This window comes from Lycium barbarum, chromosome 3 (assembly GCF_019175385.1).
Source record: "Lycium barbarum isolate Lr01 chromosome 3, ASM1917538v2, whole genome shotgun sequence".
Taxonomy (NCBI): Eukaryota; Viridiplantae; Streptophyta; class Magnoliopsida; order Solanales; family Solanaceae; genus Lycium; species Lycium barbarum.
The window spans coordinates 5,512,690-5,539,777 of NC_083339.1; the positions used below are offsets into that span (position 1 = coordinate 5,512,690).

Genomic DNA, 27,088 nt, shown 5'->3' on the forward strand with positions numbered 1-27,088 from the left:
CTTCCGTATATTTACTTTATAGTTATTATTTTATAACACGTTATCAGCACGAGACTCTGTCATCTCGAGCAAATACTTTACAAGCCTCGAAGGTATTGATTTCTTTGTTTTCCATTACTAATGGCAAATCTTTCTAGACGTGAATTTGTAGCCTTAGATATATCCGGCAATAGCTATATGTCTTGGATTCTTGATGCCGAGATTCACCTTAATGCGATGGGTCTGGAAGACACCATCAAAGATAAAAATGAGGCATCAAGCCAAAACCGTGCTAAGGCAATGATATTCCTCCGCCATCATCTTGATGAGAATTTGAAAATGGAATATCTCACGGTTAAAGATCCTCTTACGCTGTGGAATGATCTGAAAGATAGATATGATCACCTGAAGATGGTCATACTTCCACAGGCACGTTTTGATTGGCTCCATTTAAGGTTCCAAGATTTTAAATCTGTTAAGGCATACAATTCTACTATGTTTAAAATTATTTCTCAATTAAAATTATGTGGTGAAAATATTACTGATCTTGATATGCTGGAGAAAACATTCTCCACTTTTCCTGCCTCGAGTATGCTCCTGCAACAGCAATACCGAGAGATGAAGTTCAAAAAATATTCTGATCTAATCTCACATCTTCTAGTGGCTGAACAACATAATGAATTACTGATGAAAAATCATGAAAGCCGACCCACTGGTACTGCCCCATTCCCTGAAGTGAATGAGGCAAATTTTCGCCATTCTAGGCGTGGAAGAGGTCGTGGCCCCAGTCGCGGTCATGGTCGTGGTCGAGGAAGGGATTTTAATCATGATTCTCGTTTTGCACCATATAATACCCTTGACCACCAGCAGTGTAAAAGGAAGGATGAGAAACATGAAGTTGTGCAAAAGAAAAATTCAGAAAATAATTGCTTCCGATGTGGAGGAAAAGGGCACTGGTCACGTACCTGTCGTACGCCAAAGCACCTTGTTGAGCTATATCAAGCCTCCCTCAAAAGGGTAGAAAAGGATGCCGAAGCAAATTTTATTTCTGAAGATAATGTTGAGCCTATGCATCTAGATGTGGCAGATTTCTTTGAATTCCCTGAAGGAAAAATAGATCATCTGATCGGTGATGGATCTGTATTAACTTAGATATTTCATACATGTTGTTTGTATTAGCTATTGTGGTTATGTTTCCATATATATGTAATAAAGTGTGTGTAATACTTTGTCTAATCAAAATATCTACTTCGGTGTTTACTTTGCCTATTCTTTCGTTTTGAAGAATATATGAAAAATCCTCAAATATTATTTGGATCAATGACCAATCATGAAGATATTTGTGTAATTGATAGTGGAACAACGCATGCTATATTCAAAGATGAGAAATACTTTTCTTACTTGCGTAGAAAAAGGGAAAATATTAATACAATTTTTTGTAATAGAAATTAATGATCAAAGGCTCCAGAAGAGCTAATTATTTATTTACAAGTATCATGACACTAGCAGTGTCCAAATAATATATGATTATGGTGAACAAATTAATGTCTCTCGAAGAGCTTATATATGATAGTACCATTCATCTCAGATCATAATTATTTCGATCGGAAAATAAATTATAGTAAACCTGAAGTTTACTAGCAAGAAAAATGGTCATCATATTGAGACTACAGATGATTGGAAGATTGAATATCTCCAACTTATTACGGGTAGGGTCGCGTGTGTAAAAGCGTTACCCGAGCATGATGAGATCGCATGTCACAATAAACCAGAAGTTTTGACATAAAATTTCATGCAACAGCAAACCAGAAGTTTATTAAAAGAAATAGCACTCGTCATAGTAAACTTGAAGTTTACAGGTACAGATAATTTTATCAGTTGACAAGACCATTTTGATCGTCCTGATTTAAATCTGATGTGCTAATTGAGTATTAAAAACATATTGAAGAACTAGAAGATTGTTCAAGAATTTGTTTGTGTTGCTTGTTCTCATGATAAGTTGATTACACCAGCTAATGTTGGGACTGAATCCCCAAAATTCTGAAAAATATAAAAGGTGAGTGTGGGCCCCTTCACCTGCAATGTGATGTCTTAAATAGATGCATCTATGAGACGGTCACATGTATGTTTATTGTCAACTGGCAGTTTGACATTTACAAAGTTGCTTGCTCAAAATAATTGAGTTGGAAGCACAATTTTCAGAATATGTAATCAAGACAATCATCTTGATAATGTTGGTTTATATCTAAGTTGGTTTGGCATTGGATGCCTCCTGACCCAACTATTTCATATTTCATCTGCAAAATATGCTCTTAATGTCCCTGAAGGACAAAGTCTACAACGTGCATGGAGCATGGTAGACCAATCGGTTCCAAATATAATAATCCTTGAAAAAGGGAGGAACAAATGATCATAATAAGGAGGCAATGTGCTCTTGAAGAGCTACGACATAACACTTCATAAACCTTATGGGAGGTTCAGGTACCTGAAAATAATGAAGTGATGAGATCTCAGTAAGTTATGTCGAATTGCGAACCGATACAACATGATATCTTCTCGACAATATACAATATAGCGCGCAATATTGTATAAGGTTGTGAGGATTTGATTTCTACGTCTCTTAAAGCATGTTGACGTAGAATAATTACCAAGTAAAATGATGCATCTTGGTAAACGTAATGTTTATTGGGCCAGCAGTCCAAACAACAGAAGATATCACATTATTTATACTGATGGATGTTGTCACGGCCTATGTGGCTTACTTGATGAAATTTATATGAAAATTCCTGAAGGATATAAAATGCCTAAAGCATTTGGTTTAAATGTCTCGGGAAATGTATTCAATTAGATTACAAAGATTAATATATGGTTTAAAACAATCAGGGCGCATGTGGTATAATCGCCTAAGTGAGTACTTGATAAATGAAGGATATATAAATGATGACATTTGTCCATGTGTTTTTATTAAGAGAACAAAATCAGGATTCATTATACTTGCTGTTTATGTTGATGACATAAATCTCATTGAAACTCCAGAAGAGCTCCAAAAGGCGATTGAATATTTGAAGAAAGAATTTGAGATGAAAAATCTCGGAAAGACAAAACTCTGTCTTGGTCTGCAAATTGAACATTTCGCAAAAAGTATCTTTATCCATCAATCTGTCTATACCGAAAAAGTTTTAAATCGGTTTTACATGGACAATGCGCATCCTTTAAGTACTCCTATGGTTGTTCGCTCACTTGAAGTGAGAAAAGATCCGTTCCGACCTCAGGAAGAAAACGAAGAGCTACTTGGTCCTGAAGTACCATATCTTAGTGCAATAGGTTCACTTATGTATCTTGCTAATGCTACAAGACCAGACATAGCATTTTCTGTTAATTTGCTAGCAAGATATGGCTCTTCTCCTACACGGAGGCATTGGAACGGGATTAAGCATATATTGCGATATCTGAACGGAACTAGCGATATGGGTCTGTTTTATACTAAAATAGGTAGTACAGATCTTGTTGGTTATGCAGATGCAGGTTATTTATCTGATCCACATAAAGCTCGATCTCAAACGGGCTATCTGTTTACATGCGGAGGTACTGCTATATCATGGCGATCGACCAAGCAGCCCATTGTTGCTACTTCTTCAAATCATGCCGAGATAATCGCTATTCATGAAGCAAGTAGAGAATGTGTGTGGTTGAGATCAGTGATACATTTCATCAGAGAAAGATGTGGCTTGAAGTGTGATACAAAAATACCCACAGTATTAAATGAAGATAATGCTGCATGCATAGCTCAATTAAAAGGAGGTTTCATAAAAGGAGATAGAACAAAGCACATTTCACCAAAGTTATTTTTCACACATGATCTCCAGAAGAATGGTGATATTGATGTGCAACAAATCCGTTCAAGTGACAATCCTGCAGATTTGTTCACTAAATCTTTGCCAACTTCAACTCTTGAAAAGATGATATTCAAGATTGGAATGTGAAGACTCCGACATCTGAATCTTGGTCTTCGTCAGGGGGAGTGAAATACGCGTTGTACTCTTTTTTCCTTAACCAAGTTTTGTCCCATTGGGTTTTCTTGGTAAGGTTTTTAATGAGGCAGCTCTCAAAGCGTATTTCTAGATATGTGCACTCTTTTTCCTTCATTAGAACTTTTTCCCACAGGATTTTTTTTTAATAAGGTTTTAACGAGGTACATCATCTATTAATGGACATCCAAGGGGAGTGTTGTAAATATCCCATCTTAGTGGATATCCATTATTTGGAAATATCCCATAAATATCCCAAAATATCCCAAAATATCCCATGTCTTGTTGCTCCTATAAATAGGATGCACAGATGCAATGTTGAAAGAGCAGAAGTAATATAAACTGATATTCTCTCTACATATTTCTTCCGTATATTTACTTTATAGTTATTATTTTATAACAATAATGATGAAATGAAACACAACAGAAAAAATCAATGAGCTCAAGTGCCTCTGCTACAAAATACACTTAAAATAAGGTAAATTTTCTTGTGTTTAAATCCCTCTTATTCTTCTCTAATTTTTTGTTTCCTTTTGGGTTAATAGCACTCTTGATCTCTCGATTATTGATAAATTCTGATTTTAGTTCTTGTCATATGCGGCTAAGCACATTTAACCTTTTAATTACTTGAAATGTGAACTTTTGATCCCTTTGCTTGTGAATAATCACAAGTTTTCTGAAAATTCTAAATATAACATATTTCCTACATAAAGGAACTAAAATCACACATTTTAATTATTGGAAGGTTAAATGTGCTTAGTCGAATATCACATGGAACGAAATCAGAATTTACCCCTAACTAAAGGACTAAAAGTGTCATTATCCCTTTCCTTTTCTTCTTTTCTTAATTTGTTTATACATGAATCCATCTATAGAGTTCAACTTTCCTTTTTGTGTTCTGCTCCTTTAATTAAACTTGAAAAAAGAAACTATACTTTACTGTGAATTTGGTTTTCAAATTCCCAGGACAAAGATAAGATGCACTTTTGTGAGATGAAATTATTTAATTGAATACGTCTGATGTATTTTTTAAATTAAAAATGATCAACTTATTTAGTTAATGTTTGGGTAGCTAGTGATCACAAAATCTGAATTTCTTCTGTTCTCTGCTAGAAAATATATAGAGCCAAGTCGTTATTATTTAAAGGCTTAATATCTAGATGGACCCTTAAACTTGGCAAGTTTTGTAAGATAGGCATATAAACTTATAAGGTGACCAGATAGACACTTAAACTTACTCAAATTGTATTTTTCAAGTTTTTCAGTTGTTTTGAAAACAAAAACTATATTTTTCAAACACTCACAATTTTCATGGCCAAACAAGCCCTTAAATATATCACAAAATATTTTTTTTAAAATGCAAAAATAAGGCAAACGCATATACATGAGACTATAAATGTGCACTTAAACCAATAAATACTCGCTAATCGCAATTTTGCAGCTTTCAATTAACTCGGATTTTTTTTTTACACTTGAATAATTAAAAAACAATAACTTTAACCAATAAAAATCCTTAAAAAAAGAAATTTCAAATTAAGAAATTTCTAAGTTCAGTATTTCAAGTGTAAAAGAAATTTCAAATTAAGAAAACTGTAAAGCCGAGAAGAAAATCCTTAAAAAAAAGAAATTTCTTAATTTGAAATTTCTTTTTTTAAGGATTTTTATTGGTTAAAGTTATTGTTTTTTAATTATTCAAGTGTAAAAAAAAATCGAGTTAATTGAAAGCTGCAAAATTGCGATTAGCGAGTATTTATTGGTTTAAGTGCACATTTATAGTCTCATGTATATGCGTTTGCCTTATTTTTGCATTTTAAAAAAAATATTTTGTGATATATTTAGGGCTTGTTTGGCCATGAAAATTGTGAGTGTTTGAAAAATATAGTTTTTGTTTTCAAAACAACTGAAAAACTTGAAAAATACACTTTGAGTAAGTTTAAGTGTCTATCTGGTCACCTTATAAGTTTATATGCCTATCTTACAAAACATGCCAAATTTAAGGGTCCATCTGGGTATTAAGCCTAAATTAAGGTGCATAATTTTGATGTGTAGACTGGCGTTCTTCAAAGAGAATCTGGTATTGTGGCCAAAAAAGAAAAGGATCAATTTTTATTTTCATTTTTTCCCTTTATTTTATGTAATTTTTTTAAGGCCCTTCTGAAATGGATAATGAAAAGCGACTATTTAATTTATGGCTCACATTTTATTCGTAATTAAATATTGATCGTTTGAGTCCATGTTTGGTTTTTGTCCAAAGATTGTTTTGATCTCTCCATATGGTTGCTTATTTTGAAAGATATTTTAGATTTTGTTTTTTTTTTAAGGATATAAGTAAATAAATAGATAAATATTTTTTTTTTAAAAAAAAAACTTAAATTTTTAGATGAAGTGGTTTCAATATAGTGCCATATTAGGCAGAAGCTTTAGGTTCAAGTCACACCTCAACTCATGAAAGAAATTAGGTCGTGTTTAAAATATTATTAAGTAAATAAAAGCGTAATATGAGATAATTGCTTCAATGCCTCATCGAGTTTGGTCCACTAGCAATTAAATTTGATTCGATTAAGATTAACCAACCGGCAATTAATGAAGAAATTGCACGGTTTGTCCTTCAAATTGGCTGGTCTTTAATTTTTGTCTGTAACAGTCGAACTTATGTCTAGTGGGGCATAAGTTCTTTAAAAGCGCGGGACATAACATAATGTGTAGATATTAAGATGCGAAAATATAAATTTACGCTCCGCGAAGGAGTTATTTGTCTTGAGTGATAAAAATTAAAGATCAGCACAAAATAGGGACAAAGGTGCAAATGACCCTTTTTAAATAAGATTATAGATTGCAATTTTGTGAAGAAAAGAAGAAGCTCCACGCATAGTATTAATTTCTTTTCTTTTCGTGTTATAGAACAAATATGTTATTCATCATCATTTTACCAATTCAGATAACAGATTTCTTTCAAAGAGCAAGAAATCCATCAGAACACATCGTTTTCGAACCCATACGGTCAATGAGACAAAAAAAATTATGTTAAATTGCATTATTCAACTATTGTCTTCTACTCAATATTTATCATTTCTTCCTTATCCAGAACCAATAATTCAAATCTGTTGGCCAACTAGTAGTCTACTAAAACAATAAAATAAGCCAATGGTCATGTCTTTAGCTTTGGTTGTTTGATTTGAGGAAAAACTATACGAAAGTTACAGCGCAAAAATTATAATATAAAGATTAGTTGAATAATTTCGAGGAAAAAAGAAGATATAAATATGAAGAATGTGAAAGCATTTTTTTGCTTATTTTTATTTATTATCCATGGATTACTATTATTCGTATTTTGTTAGATGTGCAATCAAAAGTCTCATATTTCTAGTTAAATTGAAAAATAAAAAAATGCATATAAGGTATAGAAATATTTTTAATGATGCGAGACCTTTAGTGAAAACCGTACGGACTTGACATAAAACGGACAATATTATACTTTAAAATAGCATCCATTGGCCACTTGTCGGCACCATTTTTATAAATATAATCACTATTATAGAGTTTCAAATTTTATAGATAAAACTCCCGGACATTGTCCCGGTTTAGCCAAAAAGTGTGGCTAATTTGTAAATTTTATCCCTTTTATTTGTGAAAGACCTTTAGGAAAATCGTACGAATTTGGTCAAAAGCACACAATATACTTTTAGCTTGCTTAGTTGCTTAGCCAACTTATTCTTATTTCTGATTTTACCTCGCATAACTTAAGCATATATATTTATGCGGGAAAATGACAAGACAAAATTCTGTGATTAAATTAATCTGCTTAGTCCACCAACCAAACGGGCACTAATCCTGTATATAAATCTTTGATAATATAGGTGGCTTTGTTCATTTATCCAAGCAAAAACCAAACTAAAAGTCAAAAAAAAATTCTCCAAATCTTAATTAGGTATAAAATTGTTCTTTTATCCGTGCGAAATTTCCCTGATGATCACCACGACAATAGAACAAAAAAGTCAAAGTAAAAGTTAGAATATAAAGTGTAGGGATATTTTTAATGGTGCTAGACACTTCATGAGAACTATTTGGACTTGGCCTAAAGCAAGCTAATTAGTGCTCACTGAGTAATATTCGACCTTATCTTTAAAAAATAGCTACTATTCCCTCAATTCCAAGATAAGTGACTCTTTTAGCTTATGCACACCCTTGCGCAAAATTACTCATTTCTAGAAAATTAGGAGTGTTTTTACCAACTTACCCCTAATTATATTTTAAGTTAACATTGGGTATTGAGTAGTAGTTAATTAAAACTTTAGTTGGATGAACAATTAACGAGGGGTATCATTAAACCTTCAGCTAACAAAAATTTCAATTGTAAATCTAGATTATGAATGAAAATTTAATGGAGCTGTTAAATGTACGTTGTTGATAAAATTAAATTACCCATGCCCGAGCTTGATTAAACGAAACCATTGGCTGGATTGAACTTTTAATCCACTCCAATAAAATCATTAACTTAAACATTTAGTACAAATCTGCCTTGTCATGATTTTTAATAAAATTCCTATTCAATTTATCTATCCATAATTCATTGCCAATAATTTAACAAATTAGCCAAAAATTTGTTTTGATATATAGGAGAAGAGTTATGCTAGTATGATACTATGTATAATGTGAACACCATTTCATTTGACATAAAATATTGTGCTTATATAATTAAATATCTAGAAAAAAAATGTAATTAATGAATCTCGATTACTTAAACAAGGACAATTTTGGTTGAATCTATCCAAAATATTCTTGAAATCCAAAAACGTCATTTATTTTGGAACAAAATAAAAAGCCTAAAATGACACTTATTTTGGAATGGAGGGGGTATTATCGAGATTCAATTTTTTTAGATAAAACTCCTTAATATTATCTTGAAGTTTTAGCCGAAAAGTGGCTATTCGTGAGTTCCCACTTTTAAAAAATTGTCAGAGACCTTGTGAAAATCATGAGAAGTTAGGTCCAAAGTGAATAATATTATATCATATTAAAAATAACTTTCGACTCACTTTGCCTTACTGCCTAACATACTCTTATTTCACATGTTACCTCACATATAACTTATGCAGATAGTATTATTTATACGGAAAATAAACACAAGAGTTTTATATGGTGACTAGATGGCCTATGTCCGTGCTGCGTACGGGCCCAACACTTCGAATTATAGTGTATCTATGTATATGTAGTTGTGTTTAGATAATGATAATATATATATATATATAACATACGATTAATATAGCATTGTAGTTTGTGCTCCGTATCTAAAACTTTATTATATTCATGTTTGCTACGAAAATTTATTAATACTTTTTAAAACAGAAGACTTGTTTAAAAGAAAACTATTTCTCTCTCTTTGAGATAAAATAATAGCAATATTTAAGCATTAGTTGATACTTTCAATTTTAATTCGATCAATTTAAAGGTGTAAAATACTTATTATTATTTTTTATCAAATTTTGATTTGGATAATTCTAATTCAAATTATTAAATTAATTTTACATGTTTAAAATGAAACAAAGTAGAAATTGATTTTCTATTTAAACGAAGAAATGCTACTCCCTCTGTTTCAATTTGTTTGAACCTATTTCCTTTTTAGTCTGTGCCAAAATGAATGACTTCATTCCTAATTTGGAAACAAATTCACTTTATGAATGATTTACAACCACACAAATTTTCAAGGTTTATTTTGAACCACAAGTTTTAAAAGTCTTTCCTCTTTCTTAAATGTCGTGCCCAGTCAAATGGGTTCATATAAATTGAAACGGAGGGAGTATTTTTTAATTTTTGGTAAATATTCTCGGTTTAGCTCATTTTACTTATCATGTTATTTTTTGCATGATTTTTTAAGGAAACGTGAATTAGAATTATAATTTGACTAATTTACCTTATTCATTATTTGATCTTCATTTGATATTAATCTCTTTTCACATTTATTAGAGTAAGAATAAAAATAAAAAAGTAATTAAATTGTATCTTATTTTTTAAATATATATATATTTTAAGTATATTTATTTTAGTAAACATAACAAATAAATGACATGGCGAAATAGCAAATACAACAATTAAATATTTTGAAGAAAAGTAATAATATGGGGTCCATATTTTTTGTTGTGCAATAATTTCATTTGCTCCCTTTAATGAGTTAATATGCATGTGACAATGAATCCACTATAATTGACTTGATGGGGATACTTTGGGAATTACTTGAATTTTGTTTGATTTTTTAATATATGGGGTGCACGTTTTTTTTTTTGACGCTGCCTTTTTTTTTTTTAATATGGGGTCCATTTTTTTTCATGAGTTTGGAGAGGGTGGGGTCCACTTTTTTTTTCATGAGTTTGGAGAGGGTGGGGTCCACCCCCCCCTCCTTTTTTAATATTGCTTGGCGTTTTTAGTGTGGGGTCCAATTTTTATTTTTTTTAAGAGTGACTGACGACGAAGCATGGGTAAACCAATGCTTCTATATAGTAGAAAAATAGAAATATAATAAAGTATTTCTATCTACTTTTTAGAAGAGTTAGTAATATAAAGTATAAAACGTTATTTTTTTGCCCTTAAATAAAAAAATGGGACCGAACACGGACGATGATCTTGCCTCTATAAACCGGCTCTTCTATATAGTAGTAATAGTAAAGTAATACATATAATTTTTTTTATCAAATTTTGATTTGGATAATTCTAATTCAAATTATTATATTAATTTTACATGTTTAAAATGAAATAAAGTAGAAATTTGATTTTCTATATAAATGAAGAACTTCTATTTTTTAATTTTTAGTAAATATTTTTGTTTAATTCATTTTACTTGTCATGTTGTTTTTTACACGGTTTTCTAAAGGAAACGTCAATTAGAATTATAATTTCACTAATTTACCTTATTAATTATTTGATTTTCATTTAATATTATTTTTTCTTTTATGACATTAATCTCTTTTCACATTTATTCGAGTAAGAAAAAAATGAAAAAGTAATTAAATTCTATTTTATTTTAATATATAAGTATTTTAAGTATGTTGCTGTACAATAATTTCATTTGCTCTCACTAATGGGTTGATACGCATGTGGCAATGAATCCATCATTATTGATTTAATTGTTTGATTTTTGTACTATATAGAAGAGTTGGTTGGCTCAACCTTTTTTTTTACCATTGTTTGTTTTTTTTAATATAGGATGCACTTTTTTTTTTTTTAACATTGTTTATTTTTTTAATATGGGATTCACTTTTTTTTTATAATATTGCTTGGTTTTGTTAATATGGGGTTCATTTTTATTTCTCGTGAGTTTGGAGGTGGTGGGGTCTACTTTTTTTTTTAATACTGGTTGGTATTTAATATGGGGCTCACATTTTTTTTTAATATTAGTTATTGTTTAATATATATGGGGCTCATAATTTTTTTTTTTTTTTTAAATTGGAACGGACGACGAAATGTTGAGCCAACCGGCTCTTCTCTATAGGACAAATACAAATTAAGTATGTTTATTCCACCAACCATAAGTATGTTTATTCCACCAACCAAACAGGCTCTAATCTTGTTTATAAATCTTTGACATACAGGTAGCTTTGTTCATTTATCCAAGCAACAACTAAACTAAAGTCAACAACAAATTCTCCAAATCCCAAATTAGGTGGAAACTTGTTCTTTTCCTCCCTCCTAAATTTTCCAGATGATCACCATGGCAACAGAGCAAAAAGTCAGAGTAAAAGTTGAATCACCAACATCTGAATTTTTAGTTGGAGTGAAAGCAAGTGATAAAGTTGAAGATTTAATCAAGATTGTTAAACAAGCATGGGGAAGTGATTATATGTTGCTAAGGCACAATTCTGTTGAAATGAAAGTGGATGACAACTTATCTACATATGATGTTAAAGATGGTTCTATTATCAAAGTCAATGTCTTTGCTGAAGCTCCTTGACAATTAATTTGTAAGTTTTATGGATAATTGTTTGAGTTTTAGGGGTTTAATTTGTGGGATTTGAATAATATATATTGTTGTAAGATGGTTGAAAAATCGTGATTTGAAGTATTGTGGGTTCAATGGGTTAAATTCATTGCTTTTGGCTCGATCTGTAGGTACGTATGTAAGAAAAACTTATTTTGTGTAAATATGTTTGTTGGATTCATTATGAATCCACTATAAATGCTCGATTCAACTCTACATGTTGATAGAGAGTTTTATGCCGTAATCATATTATATGCATAAGCAAATTTGAAAATTTGAAGTTTAACTAGGCGTTTGGTCATAGAAATAAAAAAAAAAAATCACTTTTTTTGGAATTTTGGACTTGAAGTTGTGTTTGGCCATAGTTTTTGCAAATAGTATTTTTTGTTGAAATGTATCTTGTTTTGGTTGTGAAAAAAGTTATTGATTTTCAAATTTCAAATACAACTTCAAGTTGTATTTAGAACTTTCATAGCCAAACACTAATTTTTGAAAAAAGTGAAAAAAAATTCCAAAAAAAGTGAATAATTCTTATGGCTAAACGGGTCCAAATTTATGAGTTCGTGATTCTAATCTTTTAGAGTTAATGCACATCAAATTATATGAATTTTTAAGATAAAGTTTAAATGATATTTTTAAGAGCTTGGGTCATAGCTATTAAATTCGTTTGTAAAGTGTAAACGGTATCCATAGTCATATGTTTGGTTTGGAATCCTTGGTATTGGTCATGGAATGATTTGACCGGACAAAAAGATAATGCAAAAAGCCAAAAACCTATTATGAAATGTAAGTTTTAAGATTTAGGTATGGGACAAAATGATAGGTAAAATTTTCAATAAGAGCTAAAGCAGTTACATAGATGACCATTGACCACACAGCCAAAAATGTCAAACTCCAACCGGAAGTTTATCTTTATTTTTTAAATTTCGTGTCTAGTCAAATTAAGACACTTAAATTGGAACGGAAGGAGTTTTTTTTTTTTTTTTTTGAAAGAGAAATAACAACAAGAAACTAGCTCGAAACTAGGCGAGGGAATGAGGCCCCAACTACATCTCCTGCAGCACGCGAAGAAATGCTAGAAGGCACGTGTGAATGTCATTCAAAGCGAGACTCTTGACTAAATGCCATTTTGGCTAACCCATCAGCAATCGAGTTAGCCTCCCTGTAAATATGGGCAACAGAGACCACTCAGTTCCTAGCCAAGAGGTGACGAATGCGGTTGACAATATCACCATTCCGATAAGGCACAGTTCTTCCAGCCCGCAGCACTTGAACTACACTAGCATTATCAATTTGCAAGGCGACTCGGCGCCAACCCCTATCCCAGGCTTCCTGAATGCTAGTGAGGACTCCCCATAGCTCTGCTCTAAATAATGTACAAACTTAAAGTTTGACTGAAAATCCTCCAAGCCACCTGCTATTAGAATCACGAAATACACCGCCTTCAATTCCCATCAAAATACTCCTTCGAAGAGCCCCATTTGTGTTCAAAACTACCCACCCAACGTTAGGAGGTGACCAGCCGAACGAAACTATGTGCTTGTCGTTAGACACTTCCCCAATATTCTTCAACGAAAGCCAAGAAGTAGCACAAGCTCTAACCATGCTAATAGGGGCTATTATCTTTTTGTTCACCGAAAAATACTCATTTTGAAAAAGAGCACTATTACGCTACATTCAAATTTTCTAGCAGGTGTATCCGAAGAAAATTCTCCAATCACCTTCTATAACTCCCTTGAATTTAAACATTAAATTGTCAGTAAGCCAATCATGAATACCTTTAGTTGAGAGGCTTGGAGTCGAAAATTTACTGTTAGGGCGACTTTATTGTTATATTGGGTGAAGTTTAGTTAATTTAATATGATAAAGATAATTTTGTAATATATATGATCTCAGTTGGAATTGTATCATTTTCTTTAGGGGGATACGTGAATAATTGTAAAAACAGGATACTAGTAGTCTAGTATTATAAACAAAACACATTCACTCAACTTGATTGTCTCACTTGTCATTTAGCAAATCTTTGAATCATTAATGTTACGTAAGAAGACAACATTTGATTGGTCAAAACATATCATGTGAAGACGTGGATTGCTTTAATTGGTTTTAAATTTAAATTAACGTGACACGTCAGCCTACGCATGGCATTTATTTGATTTTTGATTGAGATAATATTAAAACTGAAATCAATGAGGTGGAAAAAGCCGATTAGATGACCTTATACAAACGGAGTTGGCTTTATGTAATTGGATTTCCCTAACATTTGTTTTATGTTTCTTTTAAGAAAATACTTTTCTCTACTATTCTATTAACATTTTTTTTAGCATTCAATATCAAAAAGTTATTTGCCATCACTTTTGTTAGAAATTGTGTTTATTCTGTAGTCAAATACTTTTAAAAAGTTAACCACATAATGTTCTGAGGATATCGGATAAACAATCCAAGGCGTAAGTATACTTTGAACACATAGGGGTCGTTTGGTAGCTGAGTTAGGATTATGCAGGTATTAGTAATGCAAGTATTAGTTATGCAGGTATTAATAATGCATGTATTAGTTATAAAGTTATTAGTAATGCAGGTATTAGTTATGCAGGATTTAGTTATACAGGTTTTAATTATGCATAGATTATTTCTTTGGATGGTTTGTTATATTAAAAGTTAATAAATATTATATACTTCTTAAAACTAAAATATTTGTTACTATATACTTCTTAAAACTAAAATATTTGTTACTATATACTTCTTAAAACTAAAATATTTGTTACAATTAAAATTAAAATATTATTTATTTTAAAAATAATTAAAATTAAAATATTATTTATTTTAAAAATATTATATTTAAAATTATATAAAAATATGATTTAGAAAAGGAAAGTATTTAAGTGGGGAATGATAAGGGTAATATTGTCATTTCAACTTTCTATTCATGTATTAGTTATCCATTTATTAATTATTTCATCTTCTACCCCCAATAAAATAATACATGGATTCCCTCATAACTTAGTTATGCGGTTTTTTAAATTGGAAACCATGAGTCGTACTAATTTTATACATGAATAATTTACTTTCTAACTAGCTACCAAACGTTGTGTAAATATGCATAAATTAATACATGACTAAGGTGTCTCTTTACAAGCTACCAAACATGATATAAATTAATGCAAAAATTAATACATGAATAACTTGTCTCTTGTCCACCTACCAAACGACCCCATAGTGTAAGGACTATATACCATTTATAGGCAAATGCCTCATGTAGCAAGATATTATCGTCATCAAACTTTTTTTCTAGTCTCATCCTGTATTTGAAATTTATTTTGAAGCTTCCATTAATTTGAATTTATTAGCAATACAACAACAACGTATCCAATAAAATTTCACAATGTGAGGTTTGGAGAGGATAAAGTGTAGACCTTATTTCTATCTTGAAAGGTAGAGAAATTGTTTCTTGAAGTTATTTTGCAATGACTTCTGAAAATTATTATATTGTACACAAGATATAATCGTTGCATCGATTTTTATTTGGAACTTTGTCCTCTTTGCGAATATATTACGCACTGCAAACATAGACGAATTGAGAACTTTTAGGATATGGGTTCACGTGCCTCATATTTTTCACGTAAATTCGCCCGACTGCAAAAGTATATACTAACAATAATGTATTATATTAAAATGACTATGATAGTGGTCCACCTTATCTCCAGTACGTTGAAATTATCAATTGGCTATTATTTGGGTAGATAGTATTTTTCATAGATATTTTCTGCTTTATAAATTTAAAGAAAATTCCATCTGATTTTTCACTTGTCACAATCTTTTTTTTCTTTTTTTCTTTTTTCCTTTGCTTTTGCTATTTCTTAATTTCTGCACCAAGTAAAGGTGTCCTTACTATTTGCCTTTTCTAATTCCACCATGTTGCACATAAGACTGTGCATAAATACCGATAATCAAAAAATCGGACTGAACCGAACTAAATTTCAAAAAATTGAAATTGAAAGAACCGAACCGAACTAGTTTGTTTCGGTGTTTGGTGTTCACCTTCAAAAAACCAAAACCGAAATAGCCGAACCGAAGAACCGAAATTTAAACAGAAATTTATACATTACCCAAAAAAATTAAAATAGTCCAGACCCATTAAGTTTAAGCTCAAAAAAATCCAATTGTAATAAGCTCTCTTTTGCTTTTGTATTCCTAATTTTCCACTTCAGTTGAGAAAATCAAATATCCTTAACAAAGAAAGGTGACTAGGATGTGTCTTTAGGATTAATGTATATTCTTTATGTGTTTTCTTAATTATTCTTACTGTATGTATATAACACCTAGTAATCCTATATTATGGTTATGGTTTTCTGTTCTTCTGTATCCTGTTTGTTTGTTTTTTATTTTAATTTTTTAGTTTTATGTTTTGTTGCTTTTGAGAATATGAATTAGTGTAAATGAAATCGCTTCTAATATCATATCAAAAAAACCGAATTGAAAAAATCGAAACCGAACCGAACCAAACTTTAAAAAACTGAAACCGAAAGAACCGAACCGAACTAGTTGGATTCGGTGTTCGGTGTCCACCTTCAAAAAACCGAAACCGAAATAGCCAAACTGAATTTTGCTAAAACCGAACCGAAGAGCCGAACGCCCACCCGTAGTTATACATGCACGAAAGTCAGCTACCCTCAGTGACCTCCTTTAATTTCACACTGTAGTCTACATTTTTTTTTTTGTATAAAAAGAAAAATGTCCCAAAAGATACTTCAAATAAATAATAGTTCCATTTTTTCTTTTCATATTATATACTCACTCGCAAGAAGTCAATAAGTAGTCCTAAAAATAAAAGTATTTCTTTAGATTATTTTTAAACGTCTCACTTAATTAACACTGTATTAATCATAATGGCAACGATAAATGTGAAAAATATAATAAAGGATTTCTTATTTTTCCTAAAACATTAATTTTTTTTTAAAAAAAATTAGTATTATCGAAACTGCTATAGTCCTTAAGGTAGGGTTGGTGGCCGCCTCTCAAAAATTATTTCTTCTTCTATCCCAATTTATACCATACTTTTTTTAACTAGTTTTTAAAAATAAAACTCTTTTATTTAATAGTAATATTAATTTTATTTCATTTTACCGTTAATACGGTGATTTATAGCTGTAGGACTACCTATTATTCCCTCCATCCCATTTTATATGATACCCTTTCTTTTTTAGTCTGTTCCAAAAAGAGTGTGACCTCTCTCGAATTATAAATAACTTAATTTCCCTTTTACTCTTAGTGAAATACACTCACACAAATATAGTGGAGTATAAAGTTTGTTTTAGACTACAAATTTCAAAAGCCTTCATTTCTTTTTTAAATTTCGTGCCAAATTATATGGTGTCACATAAATTGAGACGGAGAAAATACTATTTCAGATCATAAATTTCATAATTTTTTTAATTTTAGTCAAACACATAAATTAAAATAGAGGAACTAATAAATAAAGTACCTAACTTTAGAGACTTGCATTTATGAAAGGAGAGGTAAGTTAGGTAACAGAAACAAGTCATAAAAAAACTTGTTCACCGAAAAAACAAATGGTTTCCTCTTCTTCTTCATCGACAACACCATGTTTACGAGTGAGAATTCCGGCTACCGGAGAAGGAAAACTAATGATAAATGTGAAGTCTCCAACGTCAGAAATGTATGCAGAGGTGAAAGAAGCAGATAAAGTTAAGGATTTAGAGAAATTGATTAAAAAAGCATGGGGAGATGATTATATGGCACTTTATTACAATTCAATTAAATTGAAAAGTGATATGTTTTTATCATCTTATAATTTGAGAGATGGTTCTATTGTTAGAGTCTCTGTTCTTGCTGAACCCCCTCATCATCATCAATCTGTAAGTCCATTTTTCTCTTTAGTTATTTTTGTTGGATAATTGCATTTTGATCCCTTGGTTACAACAACAACATACCCAGTGTAACCCCACAATTAGAATTTGGAAGGGGTAGGATGTACGCACGTTTTATTTTTACCATTGTGGGGTAGAAAAACTGCTTCCGATAGACTCTCAGCTCGAATTTTTGTCCCTTGATTATTAGTGAATTTTGATTTGGTCCTTATGATATCTAATAAAACACATTTTATATTTCCTTGATCGAAATATATATATATATTTAGTCCTTTTATGTAGGGAGTATGTTATATCTGGACTGTCTATAGAACTGTATTACCGTCAAACCTGAAGTAGCACTGCAAACTCAACATAATATATGAGTAATTAAATTGTGGAACCATCGATAATTATGGTGAATTTGTAGTTATTAAAAAAGCACGGGAAGATGATTATATGGCACTTTATCACAATTCAATTAAATTGAAAAGTGATATGTTTTTATCATCTTATAATTTGAGAGATGGTTCTATTGTTAGAGTTTCTGTTCTTGCTGAACCACCTCATCATAATCATCATCAATCTGTAATTCCATTTTTTATTTTTTTTACTCTCTAGCTAAATTTATTTGTTTTATTTTTGGTGTTTTTGTATAGAGAATGCAGTTAATTAATTAGATCTTTCTTATTCTTCTTTAATTCCTTTTAATTATCCTTTTAATTCAGAAATTAATTGATGGAATTTTGAAAAGATAAGTGACAAAACGAATATGCTGCAGTGCACTATGACCCATTATCGTTATCTTATCCATTTTTTTTTGAGCGAATATTTATTTCGAATAAATAATAGGGAAAATATCTTGTTTAATTTCTACAAAGTGCACATGATGTCGATTTTGATATTCTTAATTTTATTTTGCAAGTCAATTGAAATACTAATTTTCAGTTTAAAAATTGATAAGTTTGACCCTTTAGAAAATGAAATACATTTTTGTCCTCCTAGAAAATGAAATATATCATTTGAGTTTTGGGTCGTTTGGTTTGCGAATAAAGTTATCCCAGGATTATAAGTATAATCCCTGGTCTAATTTATTCAAAATCTATTTTATACATATGCATCAAAAGAATATTGGACTAAATATAACCGTTGCTAGCCTATAGAGCTTGACATTGAAGCGTTATGTGTATGACGTGTACAATGAAAAATTTCTTGTGTCGCTTTTACTTGTCCATAATGGATTTTGCACAAAAAATAAGTGCAGTGACTCTTATTTTATATTGATATCCATATTAATTGATTTGTAGTTTTAATTTGAAAAATGATTTGAATGAGTAATTAATGCTAAGGATAACGCAGGAAAAAAAATTACTTTTCTCTTAATATGTTAAGGTGGATAAGTAAAAGTGATTTTTTTTTAGTGAACGGTGGAGGTATTTCTTAATATTTTTATAAAGAGTTACAAAATTATTTGACCCGTCAGACGAAAAAATAAAGACAAAAAATTAAATTCAGTACCAACTTGGCTACTTTGGCAGTTGGCAAAGAAGCCAAATTCTAAGTAAGATAACGATAACGCTCATTTAATGGCTGTCGATCATTTTAGTGGAAAAGATTTAATATAGACGCCAACTGCGTAAAATTGTTACACTTGAGTATATTTTATTTTGTTATAGCAGGGTGTTTATTATTCTTCATATTATCAACTCCACTTATGAACTATTTTGATAGTATAAAAAATCTCTATAACAATAAATGTAAACACTAAGCTTCTATATATTCCCTCCGTTCACTTTTACTTGTCCACTATTCTTAAAATAAATTTTTATTTTTACTTGTCATTTTTCACATATCAAGATAAGACAATATTTTTTTCTTGTTTTACCGATAGTATTAATTACTCACTTCAAATTATTTTTCAAATCCTTTATATGCATCAATTAATATGAGTACATTGATAAATTATATACTCTGTTAAACAGCTTGAAAAGTCTAAAGTTGACGAGTAAAAGTGAACTGGGGAGTATAAGAAATATCTAGGTTTAGGGGCTGCTTTGCGATTCTTCAACTTTGGAATTTGGAAATTTGACTAACTGTACTTTGACTATATCAGCTCTCTTGGGAATTACTGCTTAATTACCATGTGCTTGATTTTTTTTTTTTTATTTCTTCTTTAATATTGGTTTTCTTGGAAATGCAGAAATCTTCATGTGAAACCAAGAAAAATGCCAAATTGCAACTTGAAACAAGCAGCAGCAACTCCAATGGTGGAAGCGGCTGTGGCAGCATTGTGTTTCATATGGCTAAGATGTTATCTCAATTTTGCTCTTCCATTTTTTCAAGCCATTAATTATAATTCATTGAGGTAGAAGATTTATATTAATATAACTTACTACTATATAATCTTCGTACTTGGGAGAATTGGAAGGAGTTAGGAGGATGGAGCGCCCTTTGCTCTTAAAAAAAAAAAAGAAAAAAAGACGACCTTAATTTTGAAGTCATCAACAAAATAAAGCTAATATGTCATCATTATCGACATATATAACTGAACACCCTGAAATTTTAGGTGAGCTTTTTCAAGTTCTGCAGGGTTTTTAGGATTCTTTTTTATTTATTTTTTCTTGAGACTTATTTGTACTCCAATAAGATCTATTAGCCTTCATTTGGAGTCTCTTTATCTCTTCGGTTTTTTTTTTTTTCTTATGCACAAGAATGTGTGAGGTGTTTAATTACCAGTAGTTGGGTGTTAAATGTAACACTCCGTACCTTTAATCTAAGTTTCGACCATGATCCTAGATTTAGAAAACCAAATAAAGAATGTGGGAATTTGAAATTTCCCCGTTCAGTTGTAAAATGGGTTTACGCCCATGAACAATGACTGTATTTCAGTATACGGGCCGTATTTCAAGTCGTAAACTGGTACCAAATATTTCTGAGCATTCTGGAATTTGACATTTGGAGGCTACATTGTTAAATACGGACCGTATTTCAAAACACAGCCCGTATTTCAAAACGTATTTGGAATTTAGGAAAACTTCCTTGATGAAAGTTGTAGAGCTTTGAAATACCTTTCCAATGGTATATTATGGGGGGTCAAACGGACATATATATGTGCAAAGAGTTATGACCATTTTACCGAAGAGACGCAGTGCAGTCCATACGGAATACGGACCGTATTTCAAAATACGACCAGTCTTTCAAAATACGGCCAGTATTTAACTAGGCGTAAAATTCAATTTTCTAGAACAGTATATATTCGTCCATATCAGTTCAAATCGTTATTTTTCATTCCTTCAAGCCCTAAAACGATCTCATACCCTCTTCCATCATCAAGAACACCAAGGTAAGCCTACTCTAATTATTCCAAATCAATTCTAATACATATCCTTGTAATCTAAACAAGAAATCATCATTCCTAAACTAGGGTTTTCAAGAAAACCCATCTCAAAGTTCAAGAATTCAAAATTTTGGAAATCTTCTTCAAAGTTGAACTCTTTAATTCAAGTTTTGGAGCATTACCAGGTATGTAGAGTTACTATCTACGTGTGGGAGCATCATTGTTTCTTCCCCACGCCTCATAATCCATAAATTACGATTCTCTACTAAAACTAGGGTTTCTATACCATGTTCATGATAACCCTAGGTCCATGCCCATGATTATATTATGTATGAATTATTATAATTCCATCATTGAGTTCTTAGTATTTCTTTATGATTATTGAGAATCCGTCTGTAATCCATGAAAACCCATATCTTGTATTCCATGGGTTCTTGCATGCAGGTTTTTAAATAAAAATGCTTATTTCATGAATATCCTACATGTCTACATGCTTTCATGCAATTGTATTAAATAACTATGTTCATGCCATGACTCTAAGATACATACATGCTAAATACAAGTTATTTCACGAAACCATGTTTACAAGTTATTTCATGAAACCATGTTTACAAGTTATTTCGTGAAATCATGATTACTAGACAAGTATAAGTTAATTCACGAAAATCATGGGCTTCTTAGTCAATTATATCATGTTCATGTATTTGGGAGTTGCACGAATTACCAAGAAGGCTCAGATAGCCAGAAACTATGTAGCCACCGTAGGACAATGATCGCTCTACCCAGTTAGGACGATTCCTTAATTTCACATTGAATGGATCCATCAGACACGTTACCACCTTATACCCTGGCAAGGTGTGGGGGCTCTGCTGGTCCGGCGAGGTACCAGACTCCACGTATCCACGTGGTGATATCATGTTGTCGGTTTATGAAATGCTCTCCCTACTTATCATACTCATGTTCATGTCTAGGTTTTCAGTTTCAGTTCCTATCATGTTATTTCATGTCTCATGTTATTTCATTCAGTTGCTTTACATACCAGTACATTCAATGTGCTGACGTCTCCTTTTATTGCCCGGGGGCCTGCATTTCACGATGCAGGTACGTATTTACAGGACGCCGCATCTGCTTAGTAGGATTTGCTCGTATCAGCTCATTGGTGAGCCCCATCTCATTCGGGGTTTAGTCGCTTATCTTTATTTTGCTAGTCATGCATTTAAAGGTATGCTGGGGGACCTTGTCCAAGCAAGTACGTTTTCCAGTCAAGATTCACGATTAGAGGTTTCATAGACTAGTCAGTTTAGTTATGTTAGACATGCAAGGTGTTTAGCCATCTTTGACTCAACTCATGTTATTTCCGCATTTATGATTTAAACAAGTATTTCATTAAATTATTATGACGTATCATGTTTTATAAAAGCTCATCAAGTTCATGCTATATTTCCGCTCATGTATGCCTCATGATGATTCAGCAAGCCATGCGGTTCGCTTGGTCACATGTAGTATGGCACCGAGTGTCGTGTTTCGCTCAGGCCATGGTTCGAGGCGTGACATTAAATGGGACAAGGCACATATGATTCAAAGTTGTTTGGTATAAGTGTATTTTTCTATTTCCCACTTTGATTAATTCTTGTACCCATTTGATTTGGTCAAAGTGTGGGTTACTTTATTAGAAATTTTGCAATTTGTTTGTTGAACAAATGATTAGTTCTTTAATTAGGTGCTCATGTTAGAGCTACTCTATCATCTGCATACTAATCTCGCCGAACCATCGGCTCTAACATCACTTATCACATGTTGGGCATTTGGGCTGTGCCTAAAGGTGGCACTTTACCTTAGTATGATACACAATACGCCAAGTTGGTACAGTTTTAATAGAAAGCTTCATATTATTAATTTAAAAGTGTGACTACACTTACATATTGTAGCTTTTGTTTCTCAACAACTTTTAATGTGAGACTTTTGTTCGTTCAATCAACACCATTTCCATTAGCCATGTCGGAAGTAGATTATCTAGAAAAGAATATGATTGCTTTTATAGCTAGCTGTCTATGTAACTTTGGAACATTTTTCCATTTGGATATATGTCAAGATGAAGAAAGAAAAAAAATTAACAACTCCATACTTACAAAATAAAAGGGGCAGGAAGATGTAAAACTTGTTCTCAAGTGATTTGCAAACAGCTAACATTTGCTACATATATACTTACATGGAGGTGAGCTACTTCTGTGTATTGTTGATTTCAAAGTTTTTTTTTAAAAAAAATTATTATTAGTATTATTATTTTCAAGAGATATTTTTGGTCCTGTCCTTTCCTGGACCCCGCGCATAGCGGGAACTTAGTGCACCAAGCTGCCTTTTTTATTATTTTCAAGAAAAAGAAATTAAAAAAAATATCTCTCAAGCTAAACTAACCTTCATCTTCAATTCTTCAACAAACTTGTCAAAATTAACATTGGATGATCCATTCGGAGCCTGTTCCTTAAGAAATGTCTCTTTCATGCGCAATAGTCTTCCTTATATTACTCAAAGTCTCTTCACTCATCAAATATTTAATCTTGTCGCGTACTTCCTCTCTCTTGATCGACTCCCCATCACAAAGATTGATCCCAACTTTCCAATCATAAACCACTAACTGTCGATTAGCCAATTGACCAGTGACTAGTGGAAAACAGATCAATGGCACTCCACACCAAATACTTTCCACTACGGAATTCCATCCACAGTGGCTCAAGAAACCTCTGATTGCTGAATGTGAAATCACACTTGTTTGATTGCACCATGGCACGATCAACCCTTGACCCTTCACCTTTTCTTCATATCCAACGGGCAAAATACGTTTTTCATCATCACCTAAAAAATTAGCCCTAAGTACCCAAATGAAATTAACTTCACTATGCATAAGTCCATGAGCTAGTTCAAGAATATCTTCTTTGTTAACAAGATGCACACCCCCAAATGAGACGTACAAGACCGAACGACGGGGCTTGGTGTCGAGCCATTGGGTGCAATCGAACTCGAACCATATGCTACTCAGAATAGTCAGTTCAGTGAAATTGGCGAACACAATTGGACCAATTGCTTAGAATTGTGTTGTTCTTGAATTGATGTGATAGTTTCGAGTTCGAGTTTGAGTTCTTGAACTGTGTTGGCTATTATTATATCGACTTTTCGAACATCTTGAAATGCCTTGTAGATTAATGCGCACCACTGAATTCTAGAACAAGGATGGCAAGTGTAACACCCCGTATCTTGGAACTAAGTTTAGACTCATATCATTAGAGTTTTAGTGGAAAAACTGAAGGTTTGAACGTTTTGCGAAAATGGTTGATAGGCCTACTTCGGGCAGCCATAAATCCTTGATTAGTTGGAAATTTGGGAAAGTACTCTTAATGAAAGTTGTAGTATGTAGAAATACCTTTTTAACGATCTAATGACCAAGCCAATAAGAGATCGGAGCAAGGAGATATGATCGTTTCAATATGGCTAATAGTAAGGCACTTAAAATTCTATAGAATCGGCTAAGGTTTCGATACGTCTTCCTTCCATTCCTATTTAGTGAAAATCCATTGGGAATTTGAGGAAACTTAAAATATGAAAGTTGTAGCCCTTTCAAATATCTTTCCAACGGTATATTGTGGAGCCCAAACAGAGCTTTGTACAAGGAGTTATGACCAGTTTACCGAACACTGCCTGGAACCGACACACGGGGCGCGTGAGGGTGCGTGAGAGCGCCTGCGATGGCCCCGCATCGCGGGCCGATCGCGAAACTCTGAGTAGTGACCTGAAGAATGTCGCGCGATGCACCTGCATCGCGGACCCATCGCGAAACAGGTCGATTTCGGGTTAAAAGTTGGGATTTCGCGTTTTAAGTTATATTTAAGCTTGGGGTTTATTTCCCTAACACCCCTAGTCACGAAAAATTACCCTAAAGTTAGGAAGAACAAGTCCCAAACCTCAAGAACCCTGTAAGTTTTATCATGATTCTAGGTTGAATTCAAGTCCCTAATCTCTTTCTAACTCAAGTAAACCCTTCTAATCATTCCAAGATCATTCTAAGTCAATTCTAATATTTATCCTTGTAATCTAAGCAAGAAATCATTGTTCATAAACTAGGGTTTTCAAGAAAACTCATCTCAAGGTTCAAGAATTCAAGATTTTGGAAATCTTCTTCAAAACTCAAGTCTTTAATTCAAGTTTTGGAGCGACTAAGGTATGTAGAGTTACTCTCTACGTGTGGGAACATCATTGTTCTTCCCCACGCCTCATAATCCATAAATTATGATTCTTTACGAAAACTAGGGTTTCTATACCATGCTCATGATAACCCGAGGTCCATGTCCATGATTATATTATCTATCAATTGTTATAATTCCATCATTGAGTTCTTAATATTTCTTTATGATTATTAAGAATCTGTCCATAATCTATGAAAAACCCATATATCTCACTCCATGGGTTCATGCATGCTAGTTTATGTTATATTACGCTATTTCAAGAAAATACTATATGTGTTTTACAAGTTCATGCAAGCAAGCTATAATTCATGATAACCATGTACAAGAAAGTTATATTCATGAAAACCATGGGCAGCAAGTGCCACTTATTTTACATGTTTATGTTTTTGGGAGTTGCTTTAATTACCGAGGAGGGCTTCAGATAGCCTGAAACTACGTAGCCACCGTAGGATGAGGATCGTTCCACCCATGTCCCGGACGATCTCTCATAATGACTGGATCCTTTCATATTTTATTAAATCTCATGTTCTCTAGTAAGGACTGAGTGTTTTGCTGGTGGGACACAAGCACCAGACCATGTATCGGTTATAAGTTATTGATCTCCCTACTTATGATATTTTACCATGTTATATATATATATATATGTATGTATTTATGTTCATGACCAGGTTTCAGTTCCTATCATTATTATTTCATGTCCCAAGTTATTTCTTTCAGTTGCTTTACATACCAGTACATTCAATGTGCTGGCGTCCCCTTTCTATTGCCCGGGGGCCTGCATTTCACGATGCAGGTATTGATCGACAGGACAACAAATTTTTCTCATTAGGACATTGCTCGTATCAGCTTTTGGTGAGCCCCGTCTCATTCGGGGTTGTGTCTTTACTTCTATTTATGTCAGTTATATATCTAAGGTATGCTGGAGGCCTTGTCCCAGCGAGTATGTTTTCCATGTTCAGACTTATGTTAGAGGTTTCATAAACTAGACAAGTCAGTTATGTTATGTCAGACTTTCGGAGTCGTATAGCCATTTTGGCTCATTCATGTTATTTCCGCACTCATGTTTAAACAAGTATTTTTATTAAGTATCATGACTTACTACGTTTTATAAAGGCTCATCGTACATTCACGTTATATTTCGCACATGTTATGCCTCATTATAATTCAGCAAGCCATGTGGTTCGCTCGGTCATATGCAGTAAGGCATCGAGTGCCGTGTTTCGCCCAGGCCATGGTTCGGGGCGTGATAAAGCTTGGTATCAGAGCCTAGGTTCAAGTGTCTTAGGGAGTCTATGAAACCGTGTCCAGTGGGATCACTTTTATATATGTGTGCGCGCCACACATATAAACAGTTGACCACCAAGACATTTAAGATTGTCTCACTTCTTTCAACTCTAGATCGTGCAATAGAGCTGTGTTCTTGGAAATCACTCGAACTCATGTGTTGTTTCCCATTCCACCGAATACGCCTAGTCTCAATGGATGAGGAAGATGTAAAGCTAGTCATTATCGATGTGTTGCTTTCAGATAGAGTCATCAGGAATTATTTTAACTCGTGCCATGAAGCTTAGAGCAGTAATTAACATTCTTTTTCCATCGAATTCTAAACGTATCGAATGCGTAAGCAGCAAGAAGGAAAATTCGAGACCCAAGACTTACCAAATAGTGCA

The 27,088-nt window shown here is 32.4% G+C and overlaps 1 protein-coding gene, 1 long non-coding RNA gene and 1 pseudogene across 4 annotated transcripts; 2 read left to right on the forward strand and 1 right to left on the reverse strand.

Annotated features, from left to right (window-relative positions):
- Positions 1-4,349: 4,349 nt before the first annotated feature.
- On the forward strand, positions 4,350-12,192 carry LOC132630023 (uncharacterized). The gene is made up of 2 exons (XR_009578460.1): positions 4,350-4,485; positions 11,591-12,192. It is a non-coding gene; the product is annotated as an uncharacterized LOC132630023 (long non-coding RNA).
- A 5,277-nt stretch (positions 12,193-17,469) lies between these two features.
- On the forward strand, positions 17,470-22,618 carry LOC132630024 (uncharacterized). 3 transcript variants are annotated; one of them, XM_060345518.1, is made up of 3 exons: positions 17,470-17,852; positions 20,044-20,208; positions 22,282-22,618. In XM_060345518.1, exons 1-2 carry the CDS (start codon positions 17,547-17,549, stop codon positions 20,191-20,193), a joined length of 456 nt encoding a protein of 151 aa, XP_060201501.1. In that variant the 5' UTR covers positions 17,470-17,546; the 3' UTR covers positions 20,194-20,208; positions 22,282-22,618. The 3 variants fall into 3 exon arrangements, with proteins under 3 accessions (XP_060201501.1, XP_060201500.1, XP_060201502.1); XM_060345519.1 differs by lacking the exon at positions 17,470-17,852 and adding an exon at positions 17,859-18,431; XM_060345517.1 differs by lacking the exon at positions 22,282-22,618 and having other exon boundaries at positions 20,044-20,505.
- LOC132630178 (UDP-glycosyltransferase 86A1-like) lies at positions 22,371-25,004 on the reverse strand (annotated as a pseudogene).
- Between the last annotated feature and the right edge of the window lie 2,084 nt (positions 25,005-27,088).

Bases quoted from the DNA above. Each gene is read 5' to 3' on its own strand.
- LOC132630024 (XM_060345518.1), top strand. From the start codon at position 17,547: ATGGTTTCCTCTTCTTCTTCATCGACAACACCATGTTTACGAGTGAGA. The intron at 17,853-20,043 runs GTAAGTCCATTT...TTGGAAATGCAG, and splicing joins CCCCTCATCATCATCAATCT to AAATCTTCATGTGAAACCAA.